At 33.3% G+C, this 1,362-nt stretch overlaps 1 protein-coding gene across 1 annotated transcript; it reads right to left on the bottom strand.

Moving 5' to 3' along the window:
* Positions 1–100: 100 nt before the first annotated feature.
* LOC112092641 (myosin-12-like) lies at positions 101–1,271 on the bottom strand (the record flags this gene model as incomplete). Its single annotated transcript, XM_024169226.1, has 4 exons — positions 101–187; positions 362–409; positions 492–606; positions 1,170–1,271. Coding segments are annotated over 4 exons (352 nt in total), but the record flags the coding sequence as incomplete, so codon positions are not given.
* Positions 1,272–1,362: the final 91 nt, after the last annotated feature.

The following is a 1,362-nucleotide window of genomic DNA, read 5'->3' as shown; positions in this document are numbered from 1 at the left end:
TAAATATAGGAGTAAAAAGCTAAGAAAAATAAATCAGCGATCAAAGTGCGAAATCGTGAGAAGTTTAAGGGCCACGAGTGCTTAAAAAGATTGGAAGAACCTTTGGTCTAAGAAGCACTTCCTCTGTTTGATGCCCATTATCATGAACCTGCACCATCATAAAAGTTCCAGGGATGAAGTGGTCAATCTACAAGAGGTTTAGGGAGAATTAGTGATGAAACCGTTATAATTATTCCGTCCAAAATTATTGCTACATGTTTTTAAATTTATGAGTAAATTGTCAAGGAAAAAAAATTTTAGGGACCAAAATGCTAAATCGTGAGAAGTTTAGGGGACGAAGTAAAAGAAGGTTATGAAAAACCTTAGATTTGTGAAGTTCTTCCTCTGTTAGATGCCCATTATCATAAACCTGCACCATCACAAAAAGTCATTGAAAAATGTTGGAAGTGAAATTACAAAATAAAAAAGAGAAAAAATTGAAGCAATTTTACCTTGACTGGTGGTGGTTGTAGGATTTCTGAACTAGTTTTCTGTTCCACAACTACTACAGGTTTGCTGCGGAGAAGTTCATTCTCTGATTCCAAATCTGCAACTTTACTCTTGAGGCTGTCCAAAGAAAATAATTCAGAATTGTGCTATGTAATCACCATTTTAGTATTGGAAAATTAGGTGGATGACCGGTTTTGGCCACCTCTTTTAATTAATGGCCGAACTTTTATTTGTTTTTGGTAAATGGTTGTTTTTTAATAATGGTTTAATTAGTGATATACCGATGGTTTGTTACTGATAATCCGGTAAATTATTAATTTGAAACTGGCTAATCTCTAATTGATATTGGTTAATCAGTTATAAACCACCAAGTTAACCAGTATAAACCACAACTTAGTACATGAGTAATTACCTATTTTTAAAAGCGGTGATTTACTGAATTTAACAAAACTAGCACTATTTACTAAAAAAATGCTTAGAAAAGGCCATATACTTTGTAATACATGCATAGTTTTGTCAAATGTCAATTTTGTTCATCATTTGCATCTTAACTTGAGTTTCTTAGAAGTCAAGTTATATGAACAGTACGTGTTCGTGTGTGCTCCATAAGTGATAAGTCAATTTGTGTACATTTATATTTCTCCATCAAAGAAAATCTATACTAATTTGTAGATTCTTACTTTGTCAACTCTTCTGAGAGGTCTTCATTGGTTGAAGCAACCAAAGCTTGTTGGCGAAGAACCTGATTTTCCGATTCGATGTTGGACAAGTTTAACTCCAATCTGATGAGGGTGGAAAAAAAAAGAAGGTAATTCAAGCATAATGTCTACTGAAAATGAATGTTTGTGACCAATTCCTTTTTCTAGAGTTCAC

The sequence above is a fragment of the Morus notabilis genome, unplaced genomic scaffold (assembly GCF_000414095.1).
Source record: "Morus notabilis unplaced genomic scaffold, ASM41409v2 Scaffold10093, whole genome shotgun sequence".
Classification (NCBI taxonomy): Eukaryota; Viridiplantae; Streptophyta; class Magnoliopsida; order Rosales; family Moraceae; genus Morus; species Morus notabilis.
This window is presented reverse-complemented; position numbering and strand designations above follow the sequence as displayed.